At 52.1% G+C, this 26992-nt stretch overlaps 15 protein-coding genes across 15 annotated transcripts; 7 read left to right on the top strand and 8 right to left on the bottom strand.

Moving 5' to 3' along the window:
• Nucleotides 1-224: 224 nt before the first annotated feature.
• N7532_011202 (uncharacterized protein) lies at nucleotides 225-599 on the top strand (the record flags this gene model as incomplete). The annotated part of the gene is made up of 1 exon (XM_056623693.1): nucleotides 225-599. One exon carries the CDS (start codon nucleotides 225-227, stop codon nucleotides 597-599), a length of 375 nt encoding a protein of 124 aa, XP_056468681.1.
• Nucleotides 600-1784: 1185 nt separating this feature from the next.
• On the top strand, nucleotides 1785-3289 carry N7532_011201 (uncharacterized protein; the record flags this gene model as incomplete). The annotated part of the gene is made up of 2 exons (XM_056623692.1): nucleotides 1785-2204; nucleotides 2267-3289. The coding sequence occupies 2 exons, from the start codon at nucleotides 1785-1787 to the stop codon at nucleotides 3287-3289; spliced, it is 1443 nt and encodes a 480-aa protein (XP_056468680.1).
• Nucleotides 3290-5058: 1769 nt separating this feature from the next.
• Nucleotides 5059-5694, bottom strand: N7532_011200 (uncharacterized protein; the record flags this gene model as incomplete). Its single annotated transcript, XM_056623691.1, has 2 exons — nucleotides 5059-5455; nucleotides 5669-5694. The coding sequence occupies 2 exons, from the start codon at nucleotides 5692-5694 to the stop codon at nucleotides 5059-5061; spliced, it is 423 nt and encodes a 140-aa protein (XP_056468679.1).
• Nucleotides 5695-6640: 946 nt separating this feature from the next.
• N7532_011199 (zinc-dependent alcohol dehydrogenase) lies at nucleotides 6641-7894 on the bottom strand (the record flags this gene model as incomplete). The annotated part of the gene is made up of 4 exons (XM_056623690.1): nucleotides 6641-7413; nucleotides 7462-7618; nucleotides 7669-7717; nucleotides 7770-7894. The coding sequence occupies 4 exons, from the start codon at nucleotides 7892-7894 to the stop codon at nucleotides 6641-6643; spliced, it is 1104 nt and encodes a 367-aa protein (XP_056468678.1).
• An 868-nt stretch (nucleotides 7895-8762) lies between these two features.
• Nucleotides 8763-9351, bottom strand: N7532_011198 (putative glyoxalase family protein; the record flags this gene model as incomplete). The annotated part of the gene is made up of 3 exons (XM_056623689.1): nucleotides 8763-8839; nucleotides 8910-9109; nucleotides 9218-9351. 3 exons carry the CDS (start codon nucleotides 9349-9351, stop codon nucleotides 8763-8765), a joined length of 411 nt encoding a protein of 136 aa, XP_056468677.1.
• Nucleotides 9352-9746: 395 nt separating this feature from the next.
• N7532_011197 (Amino acid/polyamine transporter I) lies at nucleotides 9747-10618 on the bottom strand (the record flags this gene model as incomplete). Its single annotated transcript, XM_056623688.1, has 3 exons — nucleotides 9747-9875; nucleotides 9939-10144; nucleotides 10177-10618. The coding sequence occupies 3 exons, from the start codon at nucleotides 10616-10618 to the stop codon at nucleotides 9747-9749; spliced, it is 777 nt and encodes a 258-aa protein (XP_056468676.1).
• A 199-nt stretch (nucleotides 10619-10817) lies between these two features.
• Nucleotides 10818-11643, bottom strand: N7532_011196 (amino-acid permease; the record flags this gene model as incomplete). Its single annotated transcript, XM_056623687.1, has 4 exons — nucleotides 10818-11094; nucleotides 11163-11290; nucleotides 11346-11414; nucleotides 11461-11643. 4 exons carry the CDS (start codon nucleotides 11641-11643, stop codon nucleotides 10818-10820), a joined length of 657 nt encoding a protein of 218 aa, XP_056468675.1.
• Nucleotides 11644-12700: 1057 nt separating this feature from the next.
• On the bottom strand, nucleotides 12701-14560 carry zrfD (putative plasma membrane zinc ion transporter; the record flags this gene model as incomplete). Its single annotated transcript, XM_056623686.1, has 5 exons — nucleotides 12701-12959; nucleotides 13022-13121; nucleotides 13179-13290; nucleotides 13426-14249; nucleotides 14308-14560. 5 exons carry the CDS (start codon nucleotides 14558-14560, stop codon nucleotides 12701-12703), a joined length of 1548 nt encoding a protein of 515 aa, XP_056468674.1.
• Nucleotides 14561-14857: 297 nt separating this feature from the next.
• On the bottom strand, nucleotides 14858-15613 carry N7532_011194 (uncharacterized protein; the record flags this gene model as incomplete). Its single annotated transcript, XM_056623685.1, has 1 exon — nucleotides 14858-15613. The coding sequence occupies one exon, from the start codon at nucleotides 15611-15613 to the stop codon at nucleotides 14858-14860; it is 756 nt and encodes a 251-aa protein (XP_056468673.1).
• A 1354-nt stretch (nucleotides 15614-16967) lies between these two features.
• Nucleotides 16968-18719, top strand: N7532_011193 (uncharacterized protein; the record flags this gene model as incomplete). The annotated part of the gene is made up of 1 exon (XM_056623684.1): nucleotides 16968-18719. The coding sequence occupies one exon, from the start codon at nucleotides 16968-16970 to the stop codon at nucleotides 18717-18719; it is 1752 nt and encodes a 583-aa protein (XP_056468672.1).
• A 634-nt stretch (nucleotides 18720-19353) lies between these two features.
• N7532_011192 (uncharacterized protein) lies at nucleotides 19354-19841 on the top strand (the record flags this gene model as incomplete). Its single annotated transcript, XM_056623683.1, has 3 exons — nucleotides 19354-19463; nucleotides 19535-19613; nucleotides 19674-19841. 3 exons carry the CDS (start codon nucleotides 19354-19356, stop codon nucleotides 19839-19841), a joined length of 357 nt encoding a protein of 118 aa, XP_056468671.1.
• Nucleotides 19842-19858: 17 nt separating this feature from the next.
• Nucleotides 19859-20645, top strand: N7532_011191 (T6SS phospholipase effector Tle1-like catalytic domain-containing protein; the record flags this gene model as incomplete). The annotated part of the gene is made up of 2 exons (XM_056623682.1): nucleotides 19859-20095; nucleotides 20532-20645. 2 exons carry the CDS (start codon nucleotides 19859-19861, stop codon nucleotides 20643-20645), a joined length of 351 nt encoding a protein of 116 aa, XP_056468670.1.
• Nucleotides 20646-21615: 970 nt separating this feature from the next.
• Nucleotides 21616-21972, top strand: N7532_011190 (uncharacterized protein; the record flags this gene model as incomplete). Its single annotated transcript, XM_056623681.1, has 2 exons — nucleotides 21616-21779; nucleotides 21894-21972. Coding segments are annotated over 2 exons (243 nt in total), but the record flags the coding sequence as incomplete, so codon positions are not given.
• Nucleotides 21973-22862: 890 nt separating this feature from the next.
• Nucleotides 22863-23993, top strand: N7532_011189 (uncharacterized protein; the record flags this gene model as incomplete). Its single annotated transcript, XM_056623680.1, has 1 exon — nucleotides 22863-23993. One exon carries the CDS (start codon nucleotides 22863-22865, stop codon nucleotides 23991-23993), a length of 1131 nt encoding a protein of 376 aa, XP_056468668.1.
• Nucleotides 23994-24796: 803 nt separating this feature from the next.
• N7532_011188 (NAD(P)-binding protein) lies at nucleotides 24797-25804 on the bottom strand (the record flags this gene model as incomplete). The annotated part of the gene is made up of 1 exon (XM_056623679.1): nucleotides 24797-25804. The coding sequence occupies one exon, from the start codon at nucleotides 25802-25804 to the stop codon at nucleotides 24797-24799; it is 1008 nt and encodes a 335-aa protein (XP_056468667.1).
• Nucleotides 25805-26992: the final 1188 nt, after the last annotated feature.

Genomic DNA, 26992 nt, shown 5'->3' with positions numbered 1-26992 from the left:
GGCGGCGAGTTGGTGTGGATTAGACGCCAAATGCTGTCGATCCCAATGTGAACTTCGCTTCTTGGCCTCAACGGCGACGCCCTGCCGGAGTCTCCTGGTTACTGACTCCACTAGGGTATACTATACCTGGCAGGGTAGACAAGGAAACTCGAGTCGGATATTGTGTCAACTCGAAAAAGAAGAGAAGACAAAAAAAAAAAAAAGCCAAGATCGACTACGCCTCGATGCAGTCTCGACCCAACACCCAGACTAGCGGGTCCAGCAGTGCACAGCACGGCGATTTCGATTCGCCCAGTCCTCGATCAGAGATCATCTTCGCAAGGCGACGCCTGCTCAACCTTGAGGAGTGCACAGTTCGCGGGCGCAGCACCCCACGCCCTGCCCCTCCCGGGTTGACTGTGCCCCTGTCCGGTGGATGCGTTCATGTGCCCATTGAGCTCGATATGCACGGTGGCTCATTCAATCACCAACTCAGCAGAGGCGTCTGCACTGGTAGCTCTGCGTCGTGCTGTGGGATCCTCGGCTCGCTCCACCCGGTGATTGAGATCGAGACTGCTTACCCTCCCGGTCCATTGATGCAGACGAGCGAAAGTTTATGAGGATGAGGAAAGGCTTCGATTATCTAACAAACACGAGTTCAAAGCAAATTGCAAAGGGGGGCTCAGCCGGTGTGATGCCTCACACTAACGGAGGAAAATCGAGAATTCTCCCCGCCAGACCCGACGATCGCAGCCTGTGCCCCAAGCAGATCAGCCAAGACACGGCCGTGCTGTTTTTTGCAGTGCACAGGAGGTCTAGCAGGTATCGAGTCATCATGATACAGAACCACAGTCCAAAGATGGTGGCTCTCCAGGATCTCCGCCTCGACAGCATATAATTCCCTTCCACTGATTCGGTTTCGGTTCCCTTAGGAACGGAGAAGGGAACCCCGGCAAAAGAGACTTGGTCTACTACGCCATTCGGTATGCAAGTCCTGCGCAGGTCAACAGTAGAGCGAGTCACTCCGGTCTGGGAAGAGTCATGCTGCCAGTCAGTGGCCAGCAAGATATCGGAGCACTATGATAGCACAGCCTGTGGGCACACTCGAGGGAAAGCGTGCCCTCTTTCTTCTCACGCCAATGCTTGCACCCGCCGCTAGAGAACGCGGTTCGAGACAGGCTAGCCCTCAGGCATCGCGACGACCCCAGATTGTGCATTCCACACGTCTGTGCGTGCTGATCATATTGAACGAGGGCCGAATGAAACGGTCCGGCCTTGTTGAGACCTCATCCCTTCGACTGCGCAGTCCTTCTTCCCCGGCAAAATCCCCCTCGGTCGTCCCCTTGCCACCCCTCGACCCGTTCCTAAGCGCTGTTGGATCTGGCCTGCGGAACTAGACGTGAAGTTGGCTCTCGACGATTACTCCTAGTAGTATTTTGCAAATTTTGGCAGACTTTCATTCGTTTGTGATAGGTTTTTTTTTTTTTCTCCCCATTTTCTTAGCTCGGCAACCCCGTTTCTTTCACTTGCTCCTCAATCCAACGGCCCTGGTCTGACCTGGCCCTGCCGGGTATTGCACAGGCAATCGGCACAGGCGCACAGCTCTCAGCCAGCTCAAGATTGTCAAGCTATGACGAAGACCAGAATGGGGGACCGAATTATTTAAAGCGGGCGCCAGTGAAGGGCGTTCCATGGTTCACGGTACCCGCTCCCGTCCATGGGTCGGAAGAACTCTCCCTTTGCTTCTCTGCCTCGACTTTGCGGCAATAGCTTATTTCGCCCCTTCTTCCTTCTGACCCTCGAGCATGCCCCCGCCGACACGGCAATTCCACCGGCTCTCTATCGGCCAAAATATGCCTGCGCGGGATCCCAGGGCCGCCCGCGCGGGGCAGGACCCTTCCGACGAGAGGGAGGAGTCCGAGTCCGAGTTCAGTGAGGAAGAGAGCAGTGAGGAGGAAGAAGAAGAGGAGGAGGAGGCGGGTGTGTCGACGATCCTGGCTCGCTCCGGCATCACCTATGACCTCAGCAAGCTAGATACCGAGTCCGAGGCCCAGGCGTTGGTCGGCTTGGATGAGCAGTTGGACGTCGTTAACTGTCGGGCTGCGTCTGGGGGATACGATTTCCAGTTGATGGACCGGCCGCGGGTTCACATTGGCAAGGATGCAAGCAGCTGTACCTGCTCGACTTTTAAGGAACGTCCTGATGCGGCGTGTCACCACATCTTTGTAAGTTCTCGTCAACCAACAAGCAAGCGTCGAAGCACGAGCACCGTGCTAATCACCGTGAGCAGTGGATTCTCGACCAGCTACATGGCTGCTTCCTCACCAAACCACCAACCGGCGAAGTGGCCCTCTCCCACGACGGTCGACCGCGTAGCGGAACGCCAATCGAGGACCTACTAGAAGGCCAACTAGAAGCCGTCACCGGCCGACTGAACTGGCAGTACCTGCGCGAAGAAGGCGACGGCCGACGCACCGGCATGACGCGAGCAGAGAAAGTGCGAGACGTGATGTCCGCATTCAAACCCAACGTCCTGCCAGAGGGATTCCGGCAAGACCTCGTCAACGAGCGGACGACGCAGTCACGAACACCAGAGCAGTGCGTGGTACAGGGCGATCTGGAAGCGACATTATTCCGACTAGCCGTGCACGACGACAGCGTCTTCAATAATCTCTGCAAGGCGATGCCGGCAGGCGCATGTGCAGCGATCTACTTCGACAAAATCCAGGACCAGTGCCGCCGGCTCCTCCGCGATTTCGACCGGTACTGCATGACGGGGGAGCGGCCTGGGAGTTCGGGGATTGTGGAGGTGGATGAGGTTGCGGCGCAGCTACGTCGGCTGGTGCAGCATATTCGAATGAATATTGCGTTGCGCACGCCGCATGGTGCGGAAGGCGCGGCCAAGGCGCTCGTTTCGGTTCTTGAGGCTGTGACGGCTCGTAATAAGGATCCGTTGGAGGGAAATCAATGGGGAAAGACATCTTTCCATGGCGAGGATGAGGATCAGCGGAATCTTTACCATCTGCTAATCGGGTCAGAGGATATGAATCTCGGTCCTGAGGCGGAACTATTCGTCATCGATGCCCTGGCTTCTCTTGCTCCGTCCGACCTGCACCAGTTCATTAACCAGCTACAAGCGATTCGGCATCGGATTGAGGTGAATCGTGCGCCGAGGGCGTACCTGCTGAGACTGGATGCACTGGTTCGAACGGCAGAGTCAGCGAGTGCTGAGCTTCATGGACCGATGGCTTTGTTTGGACAGAAGCGACCGGCTACAGGGGGTTCTGGTGGCTATTCGAAGCGTCGGTAATTATTTTGACCGTGGTTTCCGTTGCATTTGTGTGTTGTGGTTTTCTTTCTCGTTTGGGCGGCCCTTTCAAATACCCTTGCACTTTGCATTACAGCGAGAACCCAAACAGCGCCAATTTTGTCATCTAGTGTGCGGCATTTTACCTACAAGGCTACATTAGCTTATGAAGACAGTTTACCCCGGTCTCAGCCATCTAATCTGATCAATCTATATCATCTTAGTCTAGACTAAAATCTAATTCTAGAGTAAATCAAGGTCACACAAGCCCAATAGTAATTATCACAGCAGCAGAAGCGCAACGCCACCTCTGACCTCACCTTGTACTCACTCCAAAACCCAGCGATCCTCATCCACAAAAACCACCAGCGTGGCGGAATCCCGTACCCCAGAAAAACTCCCCTGGAACGGCCTTCATGATGACCTATATTCACGAGGCAGGCCAAGGTCAGGCGCAACACGGCGTCATACCAGGTTTTAAACCCAGGACAGCGGACTTGGGAGCCCGCGACCATGGATGGTGACACGCTCGAGTCTTGTCAGTTTCGCGGCGGTAGCCCGATTGAGCACGCGAACCATGGATGGCGAGCACGAGGTACACCGCGTTTTTGGGGGACCCACTCTGTCTGAAGATTTGGACCAAGCACGTTATGCTACAATATTTTTTGTCAGGAAAACAGCCCCCTACAGTACACTTGAAAGTTGTGTCTATATTTGACGTTTTCGGAAATTCAGGAATTGTTGTTTGTCGAGTATCCGTGTGTCATGCTGGGCGCTTTTGTGGGGTCGGCGGAGAAGTTTCACTCGGCAATTGCGCGGACTGCGACTAAGGATGATCTTGATCTTGTCTTGGTGGACAATGCTTCAGGGAGGGTCCACGCTGAGCCAATTTTCACGGCCCTGTGATTTATTTATTTATTTATGGGCAGAATAGAACCCTATCGTCTGTGTGGCTACTTATTGATCACAGCAGACTATCTACAGAGCACTCTAACGGGGAGCTACTTGATATTGCTCGCATATTACAGCATCGTTTTCTCCCGCTTTCCAACACAATGCCATGGCACGAATATCAAACGGGCCCGATTCGAGCTCGTGGAAGCTAATTTGTGCTTTTGCCCACTGGTGAACCGTGCTGGGGCTAGTTGGGTGGATATCGTCTGTTTTGGTAAGGCTTTGCAGGCGTGGCTTGGGGTGGGGATTGTCACTGAGGCTTTTGTTTTCCTTTTCTCGTTGGGTGGAGTGGGTTTGCTAGTTTGTGTTGGACTTATTTCAAATAATTTTGAGTTTTGCTGGGGTCTTGTATTTTTATTTGTCGCGTGTTTTTTCCGCGTATTGTGGGTGGGTTGCTGGTCTTATAGTACCCTAATAAGTGAGGATTCGGTGGTTTGTTTAAGCAATTTCATGGTGAGGCTATTCTGTGTCTTTTTATTTGTTTGTAGCAAATACATCCCAGGACTGGTCTGCTTTGTTTTAACGGATAATCCCCAGGTCTTGTCGTCCGTGAGAGGGTCTTCCTCCTGGGGGATGGATGTCCTCTTCTCCCTAGGGAATATCATCTTCTCCCCGGTGTCATGATAGTCTCGACCTCATCAGAAAGTTCCTCTGGTATTTTCTCCCAAGATCCCCCTGTGCCCGTACTCTCACTTTCCTCTGCGCCCGAGCTCGACTTTCCCGAATGACCATTTCCATCGCCCTCCTCTCCCTCATCATCCTCTGTATCACAGCCTTCAGTGCTCCCCTCCGAGTCAATCTCCACATTCGAATTCATCTCAGTGCTTCTTCGTCCACTCTACCTCTTGTTTGAACCAAGATTGAGTCGTGAGAGATTTGGGTGTATTTCCATCCTTTTCAACCCATTTCCGCTCTTGCGTGGAGGCCGACTGATAGTGAAAGGGCTGCATGAGACCCAGTCTTTCCGCCTCCTTGAAAAAATTATCCCGCTCAGACAGGTACCGACGCACCTCCGGCACTTCGGCTACCTTCTGCAACTCTGCCCACCTACAACTCAGTACAGCAATACCCTCTTTCCACCCCTTGTTGTAGAGTTTGCATAGGTGACGGAGCCGTCGCATCGCTTCTGTAGTCCTAGTATACTTATCGCAGGGGATCTCGAACGGGACGGCCTTTTCGATGGCATCTGCCAATGTTTCACGGCCTTTTTGCGCACTTCGTATTTGATTTTAGGTAATGTTTGATTTCTTGCTTCAGTTTTTGCGGAGCCATGGGGTCCATAATGTAGTTTCTTGGGGCATCTCTCCATACTTCTTCGCTGCAATCTGGTGTCCAGCCTGGCTCACGGAGTGTGTCTTTAAAGGTTTCTTTGCTTATTCTGAGATTGCAGTAATCCCAGATGCCGCAGATTTTGAAAGGGTCATTGACCTGCTGATACCATGTCCGCGGGCCATTTTGTTCCGCGGAGTTGTGGGATGACTTTTCTGCGATCTCCATCGTTTGGGTTCGGGCTGATTCGTAGCTAGTTGTTCCTGGCTCTCGATTTGTAGTTCTGCGTTGAATCTAAAGTTGAATGAAAGAAACAAGACTGGGCTGTTCTCATTTCATCCTTATGACAGGGCTCTCTGTCGCGGTGTAATCATGAGGTTATGGCTGCTGGCGGTTGTCCTGATTAGGGTTGGTACTGTCAAACTTGAACCTAATAACCGTTTTCAATTTTCAGAGGCTCTGTTGATCCTGTTGGGGTTTATCGGGTATTCCTTGGGTAATTTGTGATTATTCATGATCTTTTTGCCAGGTTTGCAACTTTGGATTTTTAGTATATCTGAAATGACTGCGGTAACTCCCATGGCATACCACCTCCATCATTAGACCCAAAATATATATCCACGAACGAGGTGTCCTGTATACATTACTGGCAGCCTTCCGCTTGAAATTATACATCAAAATGAAAGCGACCGAATAGAGTAATCTGTTTTATTCCAGAAAACCTCCAAATTACTCGTTATATGTGGCTAAATCGATGTTACAATTTTCGAGCATCCGTAAATCCGCCGAGTCTGATGAGGGAATTTGCCTGTTTTAAGTTCAGGCTAATGTAACGGTTTACCGCATGTTACTCCAACAATCGGCCGGCTGGCCCAATGGCAAGGCGCTTGACTACGAATCAAGAGATTGCAGGTTCGACCCCTGCGTCGGTCAATTTTTCTTCTTTTCTTCTTTTTTTTTTTTTGCTCATTAATGCTTTTTCTCATCCCCCGTGGATCGAAGAATTGGTCACTTCAAACCTAGAGAAAGAAAAAAAAGAAAGTTACTGGTTCATTCTGGCTGTCATTCCGTCTTAAAAATATTCATCAATAGATACTGACAATAGTACGAAACAGCAATTAAACACGCTACCTAACCAGACAAATCCAGCACAACACGGCCCTGCAACTTCCCCTCAGCCATCTGCTGGAAAACCTCAGTAAGCGCATCCATTTTCTCAATGCGATAATGAGCCTTAATAATCCCCCTAGCCGCAAACTTCAACGTCTCAACCGCCTCCGTTCGATTACCGACCGCAGACCCGGTAATGGTGTAATGCTTATTGATAAACGAAGAAGGGAACGCCGTCGCAATGGCCTTGGGCTCATTCTCCGGAATCCCAACACAAACCAGCGTCCCAGCAAACCTCAGCAAAGGCAGAGCCTGCGCATACGCGGCATTCGCAGCTGTGCAGACGACAGCCGCATGTGCGCCTAGTCCATCAGTCAACGACTGCACATGTTTCTGCAACGCGGCGCCATTGTCGTCAGAGGGGAACTGGGTGATGTCGATGAAGTGCTCGGCGCCCGAGGCTTTGACGAGCTCGGCCTTGCTGCCGTGGTCGATACCGATGACGCGCAGCCCCATGCCCTTACTCGCGAGTTGCACGGCGATGTGGCCCAGCCCGCCACCTGCGCCGGAGATAATGACGAATTGGCCTGGTCGGGCGTTGCTGCGTTTTAGGGCGGCGTAGACGGTGACACCTGCGCAGAGCATGGGGGCTGCCTGGGCGGAGTCGAGGTCGTCTGGGATCGGGGTTACGTAGTTTGCTGGGCCCACGGCGTATTGTTGGAATGTGCCTGGGGTATAGTAGCCGGAGACTTTTTGGTTGAAGCACAGTCCGTCGAATCCGACTTGGCAGGGTTCTGGATGGAGTTAGAGAAGGACTCAGAGTGGTTGTAGGGGATACGTACGGCAGTTGCCACAGGCGCTAGAGACCCATTTGATACCGACGCGATCGCCGATTTTGAGGCCGGAACCCTCGGTGCCGGCACCGAGCTTGACGATCTTGCCTACGCCTTCGTGGCCTCCGACTTGGCCAGGCTGAGTTGGGGCTGGGAGCATGTCCCACTGCGAGAGTCAGCATTGTAGTAGAAGGACAAGCAGGAGGGTTGTCGTACAGTGTTGGTCATGATGCCATAGTCAGAATGACAGACGCCAGAGTGTGTCCTGTAGCACGTTAGTTCCACTTGACTCTGAGAGGCGGGGTTTATATACTCACAGGTTAATTAGAACTTCCCCAGCACCAGGCTCAGGGACGTCAATCTCCACGACTTTGGTCGAGACGGTTCCGGGCTGGTCAAAGACGACAGCCTTTTGCTTCGCGGGGATCTCAGGAGCGGCCATGGTGACAGCAATGGATACGTTCAAAGAGGCAGGTTTTCAAACGGGAAATTCCCACCAAAGTCAGGAGGAAGAAGATCAGAATTCCCCGGGGTAAGCGGAGCGTTATTTGAAGCCCCGCCAAGTCCAAGCAGAAGCAGGTCCCGGTGGAGCGGCTGCGGGGTGCGGATGATAGGCGTATGCAAATGCATTTGCACAGTATGGGCCTCGGAATTTCGGATCTAGACTGAGACGGGCGATCGTTCCGTCCGCGTTATTCGTCCCCCTACCCGAATCCAGAGTGATGCTGATGAGGGGTGCTGGTGGAGCCCTCGTGGAGCCTCGGTTGCCCCGATGTGACTGTCCAGACATGGTATTGAGGGAGGACAATGTTGCTGCTGGTAATTGTAAGACTGCAGAAGGAGGGAGAGGTAACTTGAGCTGGAATAGCCGTCCTTATATAGATTGTGGCCTCAAGGTCCTCATGGTGGTGGTGGTTGCGGTGGTGAGGAATGAGCTCGGCTGACCCCGCATCTCCGCAATTTCTAGGGTTGGCCGCGACCATCACCGGCGTCTCACTGCCAGCAGAGCAATCCCATGAATTATCAAGATTTATGCAGTGGAGTGGACAGAGTAAATTGCTATCTCGTATCGTGGCGTTGGATCATTAATTTTAGCAACTGTCGACTTCCAGTGGCTTGGACGAATGCTGACAACATATGAAGACAGACAAGCGTCAAGCTAAAAGGGGAATGCATAAAACAGTAACAAAAGTCAAGCAGTACACTAATACCTTGAAGTTTTTGCGTACAGACTTCCTACCGGTGCATTTGTAGATGTCAAGCAGTTAAAAATTCATTCACCACGTGCCTCATAACGATAAAATGCAATACTACATCGTAAATTCCAAAAGATTGCCCGCATAATCCCGAGCAAAGAAACGACTCGGATACTCCTTGCCTTTGGTCCCTGTACATAGAAGTATTGATGTTAGTACTAGAATCCTCGATGAATACTCAGCCAGCTCATATGTACTAACCTGAATTCGCCTCCCCAGGCTTATCCGCCGCCAAAGGCGCCGCCGGACCCCCACGAACATGGTGATCATAGATAGCCTTCTTCATCGCCTCCAGATCTTCGCGCGAATCCAGCTTAAAGCATGGGTGCCGACTGGATCGTGGATCCGATTCCGCGTGATCCGTAACGTGAATCTGCTGCCCGCTATTACCGATGTTGAACCTGCGAGTCTGATAAGCATTTATCCTGCGGCTTGGGGGACAATATTCAACCAGACGCTTGGTCCAGGGATGATCCCAGCGATGCCGAGCCAGATAGACAAGGGCTTACCAGCAAATCGTGCCGATCTGCAGCTCCGGTACCGGCGCAGGCGTTAACCCAAGGGTCTTTGCGTAGAATTCCTCTGCTTGCGGCAGGGTGCCGGGGGTGACAGTAAGATTGACGTGTGCGATGCCGGAGATCATGATGAAGAAGGTCTGTTGATGAGACCAAGGGTATCTGGCTGGTGAGTTCTGTTGCTGGGAAGGGCGTCAGCGAGGTTATATGGCGGCACCCCCACGGGATACGGTGATTCGGAAACCAGATCCCGCTGATTGGTGGCAGCGGTCCACTTGTGTTGCTTCGTTTTGAGAAGATTTCACGCGTGATCGTCGGCCTGCGATGTACACCAGCGTTGTACAGAGTGACTCACTGCATCATTCCAGCTTGCAGGGCTGAGCACTGCTGTTGGCACCGGAAATTTATCCAAACCGCCGGATATATCCCGGAGCTCAAGTTGTATAGCAGGTCAGTAAAAACGGAAATGAATTCATCTAACCACTCGCCAAATAGAGAGAATTCAAACTCCAACAGCCTCAGATCAGAAAAACGAGCGCAGGACCCTCATAGGCGCAGCCTTGAGCCAGGCTCCCCAGGTAGGATACTCGATCTTCGGCGGGAGATCCACACCCAACGCCCAATCACGCATATTGCTAAAGACATCCATCTCCTCGACGCACAAGAACCAACCTCCAAGATCGAGTCGTGGATCTTTATTTCACCGCGAATACACCTGCCAAATAATGAAGAGCAGGATGACGAGCGGTACCGCAGGGTAATTCTCGAAGAAACTTTCGACATCCTTCGGCGCAACCGAGACATAGAACTCGGCAATCAGAGAGAGAACATTCAGACGGTGACCGATATAACTGTTCATGACACCAAAAAAAGGCGCAGCGAAAACAAGTTCCTTGATATCGCGACCGTGATGAGTCCACGCTGCCTGAACCGAATATGCGCTAGACAGATACTTCCCCAGATAAAGAAATCGCCAATCCTGGAGAGAGCGAGGAGCCAGGCGAAAATCACACTTCCGGTACTCGTCACCTCATTAATAAATGCAAGGAAACCGAACATAATCTGTAAGAAAATACAGTAGATCGGCCGACCCTGCGTATCATTATACGCCAGAAACTTTGGTGCCATGCCGCGCGCCGCCAGGGCTTGGATCGTCCGACTGGACCCGTACGCCGCGGAGTTGGCAACGTTAGTAACAGATATGGTGATAATGGCATTCATGACAGACGGCAGGCCCGAGATACCCGCATTCTTGATGGACACGACTAACGGCGAAGCCTTGGTGTTTGCGCCCGAGGCACCGAGCAACCAGTCCACGTTGGAGGGAACGATCAAGCCGACGATGAAGGTGGCTAAAACGTAGAAGATGGTGATGCGCCAGAAGACCTGCTTCATTGCTTTGGGGAGCGGCTTCGGCGGCGGCGATTCCGCTCATTTCGGTGCCGCCGAAGGCACAGGCGGCTGTTACGAAGACCGAGCAGAAGGCCTTTGAAAACGGTGAAGGCGCCGGGATTGTGCCAGTAGTGTGCGCCGATATACCCGCCTTTGGGGGCACCGCCGCAGTCGATTATGATGCCGAGAATTATGAAGCCGATTACGGCGATGACTTGATCAAGCCGAGGATGAACTCCACTAGGATGAGATCAGTTTTGCTGTTTGCTAGGAGATTTGAGATGGACTTCGATTTATCCTCGCCGTAGCCTCGTACGCCGAATAGTTGAATTGCTGATAGGACGACGAGGAATACCGCGATCCATATACCGATGTTTAGATCATCGCGCCAATACTGTATAGTGATACTGGCGGCCGTGAGTTCGAATGGAAGAATGATGAGCCATCCGATGGCGTAGTCCCACCCGATATCGAAGCCCCTGTTCAACAAGGTGAAACGAAGAGTTAGTCAAGCAGTCCTGAAGAAAGCGAAAGATAATAGACCAACCATGGAGGATTGATGAATCGCACAACATTTGTGAAGAAAGCCCCATTAACTGGATAGAGAACAGCCAGTTCCCCGAGAGCCTGAATCGTCAAAAGCAGCATATCACCCACAATGAGGTATCCGAGCAACTAATCAAAAGTTTAGCCCCGCAGAATATCAAATTGAATCGAACTGAACACTCACCAGCGAACCAGGCCCACCCGCTTGGAGGGCACTTCCCGTACCAACAAAGACCAGTCCCAATAGAGCCACCTTGACATACAACTTAGCTCACTCATCGGACCCCACGGCAGCAGACGGGAGAAATACCAATAGCAATCATCTGAAAATGCCGACTCTTAAGAACCCGCTTGAGGGGCTGAACATCCTCGACAATAGGCGCCTCGACAGCAACGACATCTTCATAACCAGGGGCGGGCGAGCCGGAGGTCGGCTCGACGACGGTGTCAGCCTTTTCCTTGATATCTTGATCGAGATTCATCGTGAAGTCAAGTGCGGATGAAGACCGGCCCCTGAAGGAGGTCGGTCGTGGTCACTGGGGATTTTTCTTATATAGTGATGCGTCCGTTAGTATACACAGTCCCAGCTGGAGTTTGGAGTATTTTCTCGAAGGCCCGGCTGCGCGTCCCTTGCAAGGAACAGGTGCGCCGCATGGCCATAGAGCTCTTACATCTTGGAGACAACAAGTATTGATAGGAAGTGCCCCGTTGGCAGGCGAATGGGAGGGGTGTGGATGACTTGTTGGAGCGATGAAGCAGTGCCCAGAGGTAACCGTGCATCTTGGCCGGTCGTGTTAGATTGGCGTCTTCGAGAGCTAGAAGAACTGAGTTAATATTGGTTTGAAGCGTTGGTCCCAGATCTAGAATCAGCAGGGGTGCATGGGGTAATGTATGCACCGTCAACATGCATCGAGCCCTTACTTGGTACAACAGAGGGAATCGCTCGAGAAAGACAAACCGATCATGATAGCGACCACTCAAAGACTCAAAGTAGCGGTTTGTATCAAAAGAGGCTGAATCATCCCACCTTTGATTCTCACCCCGAAGATAAGCAGCGACGGCCCGGACTCGCCATGTGGGACGGCACGGCATGGAGTCGAGAAAAGATGGAAACAAGATAAGTCACGTTAGCCCCGCAGATGCGCCATAGAAGGCTTGATTTGTGACATTGTGAAGCTTTTAAGGGGTCTTGATGCGACGAGCTCTTATCAATGGCCAATGAGATCGCATGTTGGGGCCAAAGGCAGGGGATCTGGTTTATTCCGCGGGAGTAGGATTGGGATTGGAGATGGAGAGATAATTTCAAGAGAAAAAAAAAAAAAAGAATTGATTTGTTCAAGATTTTAGTTTTTGTTGTGAATGAAATTCCGGAGGTTTTTTGAACTTGTGCACGATGGTCCCATCGGGGAGGATCACCAGCATGCGCGCCACACTGCAACATTTTCATCGAGCCTTGCTTTGAGCCCTGAGGCTGTACTTGGCATATAAGGCGAGTATCTCCATCAAGAAAATCCAGCACAGACGCCTTCGTCTATCCACCTATGCCCAAGCACCAACAATACTCATGCAAAAGGCACCGAGAAAAACCAAAATACAAGCGTAAACCCTTTTCTTTCCACGAAGAACACGCCAGCTCTCATCACTAAGGAAATCCTCCGACATGAGCTCGACCAAGGACGCGAAAATCAGCAGCCCCGAAGAAATGGCGTTCATGGCACCGACTACGAGCAATCCAACCTCGGAATCCGGGCTGTAGAGGGTGTGAGTGGCGAGACCGATGGCTTGTCCGATTGGAGTACTGTGGTAATTCATTCGCGTCAACTCTGACCCCCATTGGCTTGTGGGCGGGATATAACTTACGTGCAGCCGTAAGCAAGGGACATTATCCATGGCTGTAGCTGGTCTTTTCCCCAGGGTAGTGCGGCGATTCGTGAGCCTAGGGCTAGCCCTTCGAATGTTTCTGGGCTTATTAGAAGGTGCAAAGGAGATGACAGTTACCAGCAAATGGTGAACTCACGATGAAATACGATGGCAATCAAGAGGACCACAAACTCATTTCCAACTGACACGCTGAGTGACATCCCGATGAAGACGCTGTGGAAGAGAATGCCCATTTCAAGCAGATACACCTGCATGGTCTCTTTCTTCTGCTTCTGCTCAGGCGTCAGATTGAACGAATCGTCATCTCGCTCCAGGTCTGTCTGGATAGTCCCTTGGTCCTTTTCATGATGAGTTTGAATATCGGGTGCAGAAGCGACGCGGACGACCTCTTCGTTTCCTTCGCCCATGCGATTGATGGCCCGGCTGATGCTTACAGATCTCCCGATCAGAGGACCCATGTCTCGCAAGTGATGTCCGGCTTCTAAACCCACCGGAGAAGTGGGTGACCTGGGGCTAGCAGAGCGCACTACATCATCCAGTCTTGGTGAAGTTTCCGGTTGAGACGAGGCAGCATTGGACTGCGGAATACGATTCCCACCACGACAGACATGTCGAGCCGGGCTGAAAACCATCTCAATGACCGTCACAAGGAATATACCACCCAGTGCGATGGCTCCAGGCATTGCTGGGTAGTCCTTTGTCCAGAAGTCCGAGAGGCATGGGTCTCCGAGCGAGGTGAATGCGGTCGGCAGAAGATGGACAAAAGCTGTTGCGATCAAGACGCCAGTTCCGAAATGGCTGACGAAGAAGAGGAACGAGGGCGGGACATGCAGTCGAGGGAACCGGGTTGCGAGGATCGGAAAGGCGCAGGCAAAGCCTGATACGGTGAGGATGATGAAGAGCGCGGCCACGTGCAGCCGCAAGTCGTACGTATCACCGCGGACTCCGCCCGAGGCACATCGCGATCTCTTGGCCGGCTTGGTAAAGTACTCCTCAGCGGAAGGGTCTTCTGTGAGAAGTGCCTGTGGCGAGACGGCATGTCCACTAGAGCCGATGCGAGTAATGAGTATCGAGACACAGACTACCGAGAGCAACCACAGTGCCCAGTCTTTGATGCGCTGCGCCGAGAAGAAGTGGTTGTTGTTTTGATTTAAATTCTGGGAGTTTGAGATAATTGGACTCGGGTCCTTCCCAGTGACGAGGCGTCCTATTGAGGTGGTGAGAATCGCTGGAATGCGCGGGTCAGCGGACAGGGGAAACCATACCTGACTGTGTCAGGGACGCCTCGTCTACCAGGTCAAGGCGATCGCCGACACCTTGTTTCCCTACAGAAGGTGCATAGGCCAAATCCAGGGTACCCTCCAGCAAAGCGGAGCCCTTCTCATCGTCTCTCTTCACACGAGCATTCGAGATTCCGATTAGGTCTTGGCGAGTTGTCAGGTCCGGTGCAAGCTGCGGTGGGTTTTGGTTCCACTCGTCGTGCAGCAGGGTGTCGTCGGTTCGGGATGGACAATTCATAGCGTCAGAGTTCCGATTCTTCTTCCGGTTACTGCTGATGTTTCAGGAGTGTGTCACGAGGAAAGGTCTGGCGTGCCGGGTTCGACAGAAGGCAGCATCGACTCGGAGGGCTTGGCATATCGGCCCGACTTTGCTTGGCGGCGGAGGTGGCGGAGCTTTGTTTTCTTCCGTTATCGCCCGCGTTGATCTTCGCGTGCTTTGTAAAATAAGTATACAACCTCCTAACTAACTATTGGATGTTCAGATACTCCATCGGGGCATCAAGAAAAAAAAAAGAGTGTGGGAAAACAGAACTACTCACCGGGACAACACCGTCCTCGCAATGTGAATACACATATGCAGCCCCACCGGCCTCCCAAGACCCGAATTTTCAGTCCAGGTCGTAACACGCGAAATGTAGCTTGTCCCACGAGGATACTCACCTAGCATCAGGGCTGCAACACCTCGCACATTAGGTGTTGCGAGAAGACTGTTGCATTCGGGGGAGCCGCCCTCCCAGTGCCGCACTTGTGGACTCGGCCACTCATAGCCAAATTTGTAATGTAGGTTCTTGACCACATCGAATGTCTTTTGATTAATCACATGGATCCGGAAGACGTATTTCAACTCCTCGGCGTGGAAGTGACGGTAGAGTGCCAGTGCGATTTCTGACCAGTGTGGACCATCAGTGCGTGATGCGTAACAGGAACAGATGACCCCAGGACCGATCACAAAAGAGTAATTGTTCTTGGAGGTACTTACCTTCATGAAGCTAATGTCCCTATAGATGGACTCACCAGGGAGATCAAGTGCCATGGCCATTTCGAAAATTTCATCAGGCAGCCCGTCTCTCGGAATGTCGAGCACCGTTGTCGGGGCTGTCCATATGCCATCCGGGCCTCTGACTTTCCCATCCCATCCATCGTTCATTAGGTCTTGGAGGGTCAACGTCGAACGGGAGACCTCGCAGGTCTCGTCAGCGGGGTCCCTGAGCCACCTGGCCCATCGGCGGCCCTCGAGCTCCAAGGCGCCATACGTGAGGGTGTTGTCAACAGAAGGAATAATGGAATCCATTATGATGCTGCTGGATCGAGTTGGGGAATAACAGATGTGTTGGCGCCGTGGAGTGAGTAGGACACGCATGTGTGCTGTCTTTGTTTATAGTTTGGAGTTACATAATCACCGCCGGTCTATCCTTGCTCTACTAACTACTAGAGGTACGGACATGGTTTTGTTTGACCAGCGTACTCGCAATAGGGCTGATGGCCGAATCAATGCTGATGAGTGGAAGGCATCCAAGGGCAATGCTACATTCAGGCAGCCCATCGAGAGTTTGATTTCTGATCATGAAATGGTGTGAGGGAGTACTCGATTGGGGCGCTGGGCTTTGAAGGAGAGACACATTGATCTACTGCGTAGTCTGTGGTGCTATCACCAAATGGAGTAGGTAGAAGGAGAACCATTCAGGATTGAAGGATTGATCGACGGCAGACTGCACGACGTTTCTGATCCTCACTAACCCCATCGCTAAGAGCTAGGGCGTAGCTGCAGCTCGGATGTTGTTGTCCGAGTTGGTAGTTATTTCAAAAGTCTCATGACGCAGAGCAGAGCCTATCGCATGGCAATTGACAGTGATACTGCAAGCTCGCACCGGGTGTGTATGCCGGCTGAACGTTCTGCAGCTTTTGACCTTGCCTGGTTCACCGACCCCTTGTGAGATATCTCGAATCAATCATGTCGAGCGGAGAGAAAGGCTAAACCACGCCCACGCGTCATCGGACACCGCCAGTGGTGGACAGGGTCGAACAGAACGCGCACAGGGCATGCGAGAGAGCAAGTCTCCGCGTGAGGACGGCACGAAGTAACCTTCCGACAGGCACGGTTGGACTCGGTGGCCGGAGGCAGAGGACAGGGCAAGCCCCGTGGTTGGTCGGCGAGTGCCGATATGGCACTCGGAGCACTAAACAGTTCTGGGGCTAGCCTAGTTGCGTTCCAACTGCGCACGATGCCTTGCCACATCGGGCATGCGATTCCCGCCCGTCGCGGTGCAGCGCTGATTTTCTGGCAGTTGCTGAATGGTCGTCTGCACGGGACAAGACTGCCTGTATTGTCCAGGGCATGCGTGTCTTGGCCACTGCGTCGCTGCAGGTGTTCCCCTGCCCCAGAGTGAACGGGCGCCCCACGCCGAGGGAGGTTGTGAACAGTGACGGGGCGCTAACCGCATGGCGCAGTGGGGAATGCTTAGCGAAAGGGAAGCGCCTCGGCAAACACTTAAAACTGCCCGGCACCCCTGCCCTTTTCCGCCCTACCTTTCGGAGAGCTTCAGATAAATCGTTCGACAATGCGAGCATAAGAGCCGTATTTGTCATTATCTCTGTTTGCTTGTTGTCGTTCTTTGCAATCTCGGGTGGTCCCGAACTGCTTCATCATGGCCGATTCCGGTATCGAGCGGTCCGACGACCAGGCCGCGCTGGCCCGACTCGGGAAAAAACAGGTGCTCAAGCGGCGATTCGGCTTCCTATCGATCGTCGGCTTCGCCATGGCCGAGCTGATCACCTGGGAGACGGTCCTCACGCTGTTCAACCAGGCCTATGAGAACGGCGGTCCCGCTGGCGCGTTCTATGGCTATATCATTGCCTGTTTATCGACCCTGTCGACCTACACGGTCATCGCCGAGCTGTCCTCAATGGCGCCAATTGCTGGAGGACAGTATTATTGGGTCTATATGCTCGCCCCGGTCCGCTGGAAGAAGGTCTCGAGCTATCTCATTGGATGGCTAACCTGTCTGGCATGGATTGCGACCATTGCAACCGAGACCATCTTTCTGGGCACCATGATTGAGGGTCTCATTACCCTGAATGATCTGAACTTTTCCAACCTGCGTTGGCAAAACACCTTGCTGGCGTGGGCCAGTATCGCCTGCACGTTCTTCATCAATGTGGTGATCCCGAATATGCTGCCTCGCTTTGAGATTGCCATGCTGGTGCTGCACCTGGCAGGCTTCATCGGTATCATGGCGACCCTCCTCGCACTATCACCCAAGAAATCAGCAGATTTCGTCTTCCACACCAGTCTCAACGAGGGCGGCTGGCCAACCCAGGGCCTCTCCTACTGTGTGGGCTTCATCGGCAACATCGCCACCTTCGTCGGCGCCGACGCAAGCGTCCACATGGCCGAAGAAGTCGCCAACGCAGCAGTGGTGATCCCAAAAGCCATCATCACAGGAATGTCACTAAACAGCGCCCTCGGCTTCGCCATGATGCTGACGGTCCTCTTTTGCATCGGCGACGTGAAATCCGTGTTGGACTCCAATACGGGATTCCCCTTCATCCAAATATTTTACAACAGCACGCAGTCGTACTCAGGCGCCTCCGTGATGACAGCCGTCATCATGGTGCTGACACTGGCATGCTCAACCGGCATCACTGCCACGGCCTCTCGTATGATCTGGTCCTTCGCCCGTGACGAAGGGCTCCCCATCTCCCGCTTCCTGAAATCAGTGAACCACCGCTCCAAAGTACCCATCGTATCAGTCTCCGTAGTCTGCGGATTTGCTGCAGCCCTGACGCTCATCTACATCGGCTCCACAACAGCCTTTAACGACGTCATCTCTCTGACAGTCACCGGCTTCTACAGCACCTATATCCTGCCCAGCGCATTCCTTCTCTACCACCGCATCAAAGGCCACGTCCTGCCCCACGGCACCATGCTCGACGGCCTCCCCGATGCCCCCGCCAGCGTCAGCGCCAGTACCAAGGAAAAGCCCGTTGCCCCTGTGTGCCCCAAGTCTCCCGATGCAAGCCCCGACCCATCTTCTAGCCCCGAACGCGACCAGACCGAGAAATCCACCAAGCAGCTCGAGTACGAAATCTCCCAGGCTCCACTTATCTGGGGCCCCTGGAAGGTGCCTGGGATCCTGGGCACCATTAACAACCTCTATGCGTGCGCTTACATGCTGTTTGTCATCTTCTGGAGTGTCTGGCCGCCTAGCACGCCGGTTGACTACACGACGATGAACTACAGTATTGTTGTCACGGCGGGTGTGCTCATTCTCAGTGGGATTTGGTACTTTGTGCGTGCGCGCAAGGATTACTCAGGCCCGCTGATTGATGAGGAGGTTGCTGAGATTATGCATTTGACCCCGGCGACTGTTAGTGCATCGCACAAGGCTGAAGCGTAGGTTCGTACGACCTAGACAAAGGTTATGTGATATGATTGTGGGATGGAGCATGTGATATGTGATGTGGAGAGCTCTTAGGAAGTTGTACTGTCTTTTGACGGAGATACCATGTATTCTACCATTCAATGACAAAATAATTACTGTATAAAACTGCGTCTTGGAGTTATAGTCATGGAAGTTACGATAGAAATGGAAGCCATAATTACCACTTCAGGAGAACAAAATCTTGACAAATAAGATCTGATACATATAGAGAGGACTGTGTCACTGCCCTTTCAGTCTCGCCATTATCTACAAGGTCGAGCTGGATCACGTGTGGACAGGACAATCAAGAGCGGCGATGGCTAACCGACCTTGTCAGAACAAATAAGAGCATCCCTGACGAACATGCTCGTGAAAGAGCCCAGACAAAAGAACAATCAACCACGATTGCCTTCGACACTTGCGACAAACAAGGAGAAGCGACATGAAAGATGCAGAATGTCCCACCAACCTCGCCCAACCAGCACAGGCCCCTCGAGCAAGCTAAGTGGCAGACTGACACCCCAGATGATCTGCATGCCCAAGATGATGCCGCGTTTCAGAGCGTGTGTGCATTTTCGCGTTTGATTTGGTCATTCCAGCACCCCCCATCATGACATGCGCCCGGGTTTCTACTACTCTGAGAAGGGCCAAGGCGTCCCGCGAGGCGGCTTGTTATCGATCCTTAGATACGAACCGTGGTCTCGGCTGGCTAGCGCCTTTGTCTCAATTCAGCTGGACATACCACCAAAATGGACGACAAGAACAGAGAATCGCATACCCAACCAAAGCAGTTTGTTGCTGTGCTTTCATGAAACCGGGAATAAATTCGTCGGTGACACCTCAGACACGAATCTCGTGAAAATCTACCTCGTACGGCACGTCCCTTCGTTTTGTGCATGGTTACACTAATACACTGATCAAATGGTATAGATGCCTGACTGTAGCCAAAGCCACCAATACAACTACTACCAACCCGGCATCGGCGCCTACATCACATCACACTCACTGGGCAGTAAAGGCCGCCTCGAACGAATAAAATCGTCGTACAAAGGAGCCAAAGATGCAGCGCTGGGCTCTCATTCGACGAGCACGTCTTGAAGGGATACAAGTCCCTCATGCGGTATTACGCGCCAGGCGACGACATCTACATTTTCGGATCCAGCCGCGGCTCATATACCGCACGGTTCCTGGCCGAGATGCTCGATTTTGTCGGGCTTTTGCAACCGGGCAATGAGGAGTTGATTCGGTTTGCGGGGAAGACGTTTGCGAAGTGGCAGCAGCAACAGGAAAATTGGGAGAAAGGGAGGCTTTTTGCTTTCATGAAGGCGTTCAGGGAGACGTTTAGTCGGCCTGTTAGTCGGATTCGGCTTATGGGGTGTTTAATACGGTCAATTCGGTGCCGATGTTTGAGCATGCTTGGATGGAGAGGAGTAAATTTCCGTATACTGCTAGGACTACCGGGCTATTCGGCATTCTGTTTCGATTGATGGGCACCGGGCGAAGTTTAGGTAGGATTTGATTTCCGAAGTCAAGCCTTTCGTTCGGCATGAGCATGCTCATCGGTTGAGGCATTTGCTTTCCCGGGGGAGGGAGTGGGTTAGGCGTGGGAAGGCGGAGGTTCCTGAGATTACGTTGAATAATGCGGAGGACGAGGAGAGCACTGGAAGACAGCCTCGCCGTGGCTCTCATGCTAGGAATTATCCTGTTGAGCAACGATACCGCGCGCCTTCGCCTTCACCGAATCGACGATCCGGCACGGAGTTTTCCAGAAACGATGCACTTCTATAGGACAAGGTCTCCCTCAAGAGCGCCGTGTCTCGCCAATCCCTACACGTGCCGAGTCTGAACCTACCCGGCAACGAAGAGGAGCAGGGTGGTGCCCAGGATATCTCAGAAGCCTAATTCCCAGGCCAGCACGGTGACGTCGGCGGAGGCTGGAAGCTCAACCCAAACGACAACTGGCCATTGAGCCACATACCCCTCGTATGGATGGTCAAAGAAGCCCAACTGGTGGGACTGGAATTCGACCCGAAAATCTACAACTCTTCAAATGCCTCGAATCCGATGCCGTCAATAATCCTCTGTTCAAGCAAACACTCCGCCCTTCCGAAGAATGGATCCTCAATCCGACGGGTCCTGGAAACTGATCAGCTGGCCCTTGCCTTGTGGCGAGGTTCGCGATATTCCCGACGACGTGCAAATCCATATCTCCGCTATCCTTCGGATGCAGATTGATTGTAGCTACCGGTCTGGGAATTTGATTACTGGCGGTGGGGAGCGGGGGGTGAAGCGGGCGCCGGAGAAGTATGGGATTGGGGAGTGGGGGGTTTGTCAACATGGGGGTGATCTTGTGAGGCAGACCTTCGTCAGGAAGAAGGGTGAGAGAGCGTGTTTGGAGATGGAAATGTATAGGTTTGATAATCTAGGGAGTGCTTAGAGACGGGATTGATAATTTTCGGAATTGTTTTGTTGATTGGGGCACTAAATGGAACACAAGTAGAAATACCCGCAAAGAGAAGTTCGGACTTCCATGAGTGAGGGTGTAATCTGAGTACTTATATTCTTCTGACCCATTCCACAATCAATGAGTTCATTTGTCAGAGATATGCCGAGCAAGTCGACAAGCGCCATGGTACTGCGATGAACCATTTTTACCGAATTGGGGCGAACAAGCTAGGTGGGACAGTACCGTGTAGTACATATCAAGATCCCGGTAGTTCCCTCCGAGAGATGAGGGTTAAACAAAACCGAAACTCTTGTTCGGAGAAGAGTTTAGCTCAAGACGATAATTCACATATCCAAGTTGCCGCAAATTTCCTCTACCAACTCTGACCGTCCACGAACCCAGTCATCCACGATTAACCCAGATAAGATGGATATACAAAGAATAAGAACCTTCTCGCGGAGACACAAGCCTCATTCAATCTGTTCGAGTCGACCGGGGACGAAACTCCACGAATTAATGCCCAAGAAAAGGCGACTCAACTCGCGCGTGCATTGGAGAAGCCTCAGAATGCGGTTCTCACGCTCTTCTCTGTTAGTGGTCAAGAACTTTGAATAAAAAGAAACAAGAAGACAGCATTGACACTTACCCCAAATAACCAACGATCCAATGGCCGTCAAAGTCGCGCACGACATGAATGTATTCAGAACACTATCCCAAACTTCCGAACCAGTCCCATTGGCAAAACTAGCTGCAGCAAAAGCCGCAGATCCTCTCATGGTCGGTAAGAGTCCTATATTTGGAATCCAAGATTCCAACGCAAATAACACAACGCATAACACAACGATGAGAAGAACGCATAACGCGCCTCCGATCCGCAAGCGGCTTCGTCTCCGAACCTACACCATCCACCTACCTCCCCACAGCACTATCTGAAGCAATGACCCAAAAATCCTCAATCGGAATAGCAGAGTCGTCGTAAAAAAGCTGCCCCCATAACCTTAGACCAGGTACCGATATTTCGCAGATTCTGCGACCTCCTCCCCCTCGACCCCAAAGCCTTTTTCGGCCCCAATGGCATAACGAGGCATTCGTCAGCCAGCATTCGCTCGCAACCTGAATCCGATTATTCATTGCGATTTTAATAAGCCTCGGCCGTCATCGTAGTCAGTCTCTTCGAAGGTCCAGAATCAAATCAGATAATATAGTGCGACATTAGTTCTGACATCACTCAGAGTGAAGGAATGCTCCACCGTCGTTCTACAAGGTCGCGCGATACTCGACAGTACCAAGCATACTGCTTTGCGATTTAGGTTAGAAAATATGATGGCCGAGGTCTTTCCGAGCATAATACACCGGGCTCTCCTGTTAGCATTGTTCTCAATTTCGGGAACATGGTCCTTTCCGGCCTAGCGTCCGTCGTATTTGGTAATTTGGCCCCACCCGGAGTTTCTAGATTCTGAATGTGTCTGGGTGGGCAGAACGCTAAAGCGGTAAGACACGGATAGCTCAGGATAGGCATACGGTTTTACTTTAGCGCACCTGAAGCGGCGGGGCGATATCTCTCAGCCCGAACTAGGACCCGCAAAGGATTACAGTTCATATGCATTTCTCATTTCTACATGTTCCATTTCGTAATACTACAGTGCACGGAACTAGGCTCTCGCTGAACCGGGATGATGGAGTATGTCGGGGCTCAGCTCTCTTGGTCCCAGAGCGAAGCGAGACAGGCCGTCGACGATCGTGACGCAAAAGCCGAGGCCGAGGCCAGCAAGCAGCGCAGGAAAGTTCAGAACCGGAAGAATCAACGAGCACGCCGTGAGTCTGCCCCTCGCTCCGATAACGCATTCCATACTCAGAAACCCGCTACAGGACTACGGCTCAAGGGCGGAGACGCGGGCAATCTTCAGGAGTCGCGCCCATTCCGAGTCAAGCGCTGGCGCCTCGACGAGCCCGACCACATTCCCTCTCAAGCAATCTCGCCAGCATCAGAGCGCGCAACAACCACGGCCTTCTCCCATAGACCGCCTCACACGGACGCGGGCATATCGGCCTCTACAGCCGAACGTACAGTCGTGCTTCGTGAATCACTATCCACGACCACCCACCTCCAGTCCCCCGTAAATTTGGACATCCAGCCCTTTACTTTTCCCTTCTCCTCGGACCACCTCCTCCATCTCATTCACTATAATGTCTGTCGCGCCTTGATCACGAATATGCGTACCCTCAACACCGTACCCGCCGACACGACTCTCTGCACCGTTGCCTCGCCTTGCCGTGACGACACGACCCTCTACCCCCTCAAGCCCGACATCCCTTCCTCCCTCATCCCGACCGCCTTCCAGCAAACTCACGACCATTCTACCTGGATCAACGTCATTCCCTTCCCCCGCGTCCGCGAGAACTTGATCCGATATGAAGGCAGCTTCGATCCCTGGGAGCTACTGCAGGACCTCGCCGGTGACCTATTGAACTCGACGCCAGACCCGCGACGGCGAGACGCGCCCGCTTCTGTAAAAATTCCCAGGAATCCACAGCCCCTGACCTTTCTATCCGGAAGTGATCCGGATGAAATGACCGCCGGACGTAAGGGACTCATTGTCTGGGGCGAGCCGCACGAGATGAAGAGTTGGGAGGCCACGCCCGGTTTTCTCGCCAAATGGGCATGGGTTGCGGATGGCTGCGATGAGTTGGTGGAAATCAGCAACCACTGGAGGATGAAAAGAGGGGAGGAACCTATGCGACTCGGGATGTTGAGGGGCTATCCGCCACCACCGCTCTCGCACGCAGCGTCAAGTGGAGGTTAAAGAGGCATAGTCGACATTTACATGTGTTTTCTGCGGCTTGCTAATCTAACATCGGTCTTGTTAAATACATGGTAGGTATCATGCAAAGGATGTTGCTGCAAAAGTAAGAAGACTTATGGTTCAATATCAGAGGGGACGTGGAGATGTGGCAGGAAATATGACCTATACGATCGTTATCGACTCGACTGCAGCCTACATATTCATGTTTGCCATTTCCACTGTGTTTTGCTAATGATCGATTGATCCCGGCTGGGTGAGTCTGGCAAACCGCCGAAGTGCGGAGGATGACCCAGAATCCCGTTTGGCTAATCCAATCTCAAGAGGCTGCCGAGCCAGCAGAGCATTACTCGAAAGCGTGGGAGACTGTCAAGAGCTTCTGGCTGTTTCTCTGGCAACGACAGGGTTTTCATAAGCCCTGGAAGAGTTTAATGAGAGGAACTACCGGGTTCTAATGGATCTACGTGGAGCCTGTGACTGGCTTTGCGCTCTCATTATCCCAAGAATAGAAATAATGCACCCGGCCCGATAACACGTAAAGAGAGAGACATTATGGAGATTAATAGAATTCAATGGCAGTGCATACGAAAACCTGTCAAGGCTCAAGATTGGGATGACTCAACAGTGGAAGATGGACTAGCGCGGATCAAAAGTTATCAAATGTGCGATTCATTCTTGCTATGCTCGCAGATCTAGCCTGGCATCTTCTGAACCTTGGCAGCAGTAGCCGACAGAAAGCAGTCCGGTAGAAACAGTGACATGGTACTGGAACCTCATCATTGCTCTCATCTCTGCCTCACATCGCCCTACTCATCATCCGTCAGCCCCACCATCTTCAGGGAATCTTTCCAGAGCCGAGCCTCTTTCTCGGCGTCATACGCATGGCCTGCGAACCCTACACCGGCAATCTCATGATTGTCGTTGCCCCGTGTCGTTTTTCCGCACTCAGCAAGATATTCTCCGCCCTTCTTCTCCCATTCTTGGCCGATCGCTGCCCACACAGTCGTTGCAGCCCCCTGCTCTGGTGTCTTCATCACTTTATACATCTCTTCATTGTTCTTCAACGACTCCACCATTGCGGGGTCCATATACTGCATCAGCGCCGTTGCAATCATGCCGGGATGAACGCTAGTAGCGTGGAGTCCTCGCGACCCGTAGCGCCGCTCGATCTCGTTAGCCATGTAGATATTGGCGGTCTTTGATTGTCCATATGAAACCCAGTCATTGTATTGAGTCTTCTCAAAATTGTAGTCACCGGATTCATTGGTCGAGGCCACATGATGGGCGGAAGAAGAGATGTTGACGACTCGAGACGAGAATTCAGGGCTGGCGCTGGCGAGGAGAGCTGGCTTCAGGAGCTCAAAGAGTAGGAAATGGGCGAGGTGATTGACTCCAAATTGCATTTCAAAGCCGTCCTTCGTGTACTCCAACTTGGGCAGGGCCATGATGCCGGCGTTGTTGACTAGGATGTTGACTTGACCGTTCGACTTCTGGAGAATGGCTTTCGCGGCAGCACGCACGCTGCTCAAGGAAGTGTTGTCCATTTCAACGAGTTCGACGCGCTCTGGTTCGAGGATTCCGTCCAGAGCAGACTTGGCTTTGTTCAGGTCTCGTGCTGTCAACAACAACCTTGCTCCAGTCAAAGACAGGGCGCGAGCTGTCTCGATTCCTATTCCAGATGAAGTGCCTGTAACGACAATCACCTTCCCAGAGAGCTTGCCCTCTACTGCTTCATCCTTGATAATCTGACGAGCGGTTGGACGACTATCGCCAGGGCCAGCAGGATTCGAATGAGCTTCTGCGTACCGGGACATCGTGATTGATAGAGAACTTGGGCAGGTTGGATCCGGGTAATGGTTTGAATGGAATCGATGGACTCTGATGAGATATGTATTCAGATTTTGGGGGCACCGATGAACTATTTATTCTTTTCCGCCTCCAGACTTCTAGCCCGTGCTCTCAGAAATTTGCTTTGCATTTCAAAGCACTCGGGTTTAACCTGTAAACTCCGGGACGCCGTAGACGAGAATGATGCTCAGAACGTGTTTGTATTTCAAAGCACCGGACTTCTGGGGGTTATCTCGGAGAGACCTAGTTTTCTTCACCTTTCCATACTTCAGACCCACGACCTCGTGTGATGACTTTTTTGCCGTATCCGGCCTAGCCTCCGGAGCCAAAACCGTGGTCCCGCCTTCCAGGGCACCTGCATATGCTCGATGACACTTTCTCCTCTTTCGGCCTAGCTCCCGGGACTAGTTAAGCCTTTAAACTTAATGAAGGGTTCGGACTGAGCGCTAAACTTGATGTCTATTTGCACCCTTAGGCAATTGTATTACACGAACAGGACTTGGCAGCTAATTTACGCATGAAAACAGTAAGTCTGTGGACTATGCGCTTAAAGCCACAGCAGAACTGTTCTCCGCATCATCGATCATAAACTCGGCCCGGTAACTCACGGTAAGTCGCCTCCACCTACGACCCCTGCACGACGTTTACCTAACAACTTCATATCCCAACAACCATGAATTATTCAAGCTCATGGTTTTAAGGCATAGTCTCTCTAGTAATCTAGCATGATTAAAATGTCTCGCCAATTTTAGATTGTTTTACAGAGCAAGTATATGTATTTACGGCTTATAGGGCCAAATTTCTTAGTAATACAAATTATACAATAACTAGTTAGCGGGATTTTTGAGTTACATCCATGCCAAAATACGTCAAAGGTTCTCATGCCGAAGAATGTTAGTTACGCGTTTCTATCTGGTTACTGTGCTGGAGGCAGATAAGCGAAGAGAACTCTGGAAGAAATCCCAAACACTCGAAGGCTCTAAATACCTGGCATGGTGCTGCCTAGCGCCCTCCTCCTCCACGCGCGCATCGCACATTCCTTTCTTCATTATTTTTGTTGACGATCTGGGATTGTCTGCCTTTCTTTCAAGCTTTTTTTTGATTCGATCTTTCTCTGCCTTTTATTTCCATATCCCTTCCCTCGCTTCCTTTCT

Source organism: Penicillium argentinense (assembly GCF_028826775.1).
Source record: "Penicillium argentinense strain IBT 30761 chromosome Unknown utg000011l_segment0_segment0, whole genome shotgun sequence".
In the NCBI taxonomy this organism is placed as follows: Eukaryota; Fungi; Ascomycota; class Eurotiomycetes; order Eurotiales; family Aspergillaceae; genus Penicillium; species Penicillium argentinense.
Note: the sequence above shows the minus strand (reverse complement) of the source record. Positions and strands in the feature narration are given on the sequence as shown.